This window comes from Manihot esculenta, chromosome 7 (assembly GCF_001659605.2).
Source record: "Manihot esculenta cultivar AM560-2 chromosome 7, M.esculenta_v8, whole genome shotgun sequence".
In the NCBI taxonomy this organism is placed as follows: domain Eukaryota; kingdom Viridiplantae; phylum Streptophyta; class Magnoliopsida; order Malpighiales; family Euphorbiaceae; genus Manihot; species Manihot esculenta.
In genome coordinates this window covers 12,602,948-12,604,689 of record NC_035167.2, presented here as the reverse complement: position 1 = coordinate 12,604,689, position 1,742 = coordinate 12,602,948, and the positions used below count along the sequence as shown (strand labels likewise).

Here is a 1,742-nt window from a genome sequence, read left to right as displayed (position 1 = left end):
ATGATGCAACAGAGGGGCCTCAGTACCCCAGTGAACGTGTTGCCTATGGTAGAAGAGCCCCGATCCAACGAACCCCAGCCTACCTTCAACCATCCTCAAACAAACAGCAAAGAAACCGGAGAAAGAGGCGGAAGAGCCGGTGGAGAAGAAGAACCGAAAGCCAGAGCTCATGGAAGAAGGGTGAGAGAGTTGATAGAAAATGACGAGACAGACAGTTACTCTGCTAGAACAACCAGGAGAACGGAGGACGATGAATGGAAAGAGGAATGTCGCGTGGGGAAAAGACCTAGGCAAGAAGAAGAGAATGTAGATCAAAAGCTGTAGAAGATGAAAGAACAGCTCCTGGTCGAATTGGGAGCAAAAGATCATAGTCAGACCCTATTGCCTGCATCTTCGCCCTTCTCAAGATGGGTGCAGCAAGAGACCATCCCCAAAAAGTTCATGATGCCCCCTATGGCGATGTACGACGGAGCTGAAAACCCAAGGGAGCATGTCCTTAACGACAAGACCTTCATGGAGCTGCAGACCCTATCGGATGCCTTGATGTGCAAGGTATTCCCTACGACGCTCACGGGGCCAGCACAGGCGTTGTTCAACAGCCTAGAAGCAGGAAGTATCCGAAGCTTTGGAGATTTAGCCAACGTCTTCATCAGCCAATTCATAGCCGGAGTGCCAACTGACAGGAAAACCAGCTATTTGGAGACAGTCAGGCAGAGAAGAAATGAATCGTTAAGAGAGTATATAGCCCGTTTCAATACGGAGGCCCTGCAGATTACCGAGCTGGACAAAAGCAGAGCAGTAGAAGCCATGCAGAAAGGGATGACCTCCCCAGAGTTTTTTGGCTCGTTAAGTAGAAAGCCCCCCACCTCGCTGGCGGAACTGATGAAAAGGGCGGAAAAGTACATAAGGCAGGATGATGCCTTAATGACGAGCAGATTCGCCAAGGAAGAGGCAGACAGGGGGAAAGCCCCAGAGGAAAGGAGGCCGGAAAGGCACGAAAAAAGGCAAAACAAAAGGCCTGAAGCATATAGACAACCTTGGGACCGAAGGGACCAAACACCGCTTCCCCCTCGAGTTCCAGACCAAAGACCATTTCCCCTGCGAGTTCCAGAGACCCTGACCCCTCTCAACACCTCCCGAGCCGAAGTGCTCATGGTGGTACAAAACAAAGAATTCCTCCAATGGCCGAAACCAATGAAGGCTGAAGCAAGCCAGCGAGATACTGACAAATACTGCCAGTACCATCGTACACACGACCATAACACTAATAACTGCTACCAGCTGATCAGTGAGATCGAAAGGCTGATTAAAAGGGGGCACTTGCGAAACTTTGTGAAGAAACCAGAAGGAAAAAGATCTCAATAGAACCCTATTTCAGAAAGACCCCGGAGGCCAGGGATAGGACCGGTTAATGATGGTTCCAGTGGAACCATCAATATGATAGTTGGAGGAACTGGAGGTCGGATGAGCAGGAGAGGGAGAAAAAGGGGGTGAGATGGAGAGGGCTGCAGTACTGAAGTCATGCAAGTGGCAGAAAATTCCCCAAAGGTCATCTCTTTCTCTCCGGAAGATGCCCTCGGTGTTTAGATGCCGCACGATGATGCTCTTATTGTTGAAGCCATCATTCATAATTACCGAGTCAGGAAAATCCTGGTAGACGATGGGAGCAAGGTGAACTTATTGTCGTGCAGGGTTTTCCAGCAAATGGGGATCCCTAAAGAGCAGCTGGTTCGGGATCAGGC

At 50.0% G+C, this 1,742-nt stretch overlaps 1 protein-coding gene across 1 annotated transcript; it reads left to right on the top strand.

Moving 5' to 3' along the window:
• The first annotated feature begins 543 nt into the window (after positions 1-543).
• LOC110618971 lies at positions 544-1,365 on the top strand. Its single transcript, XM_021762236.1, has one exon. The coding sequence runs from the start codon at positions 544-546 to the stop codon at positions 1,363-1,365; it is 822 nt and encodes a 273-aa protein (XP_021617928.1).
• The last annotated feature ends 377 nt before the right edge of the window (positions 1,366-1,742 follow it).

Excerpts from the sequence above, each read along its gene's own strand:
- LOC110618971 (XM_021762236.1), top strand. The coding sequence starts at position 544 with ATGTGCAAGGTATTCCCTACGACGCTCACGGGGCCAGCACAGGCGTTG.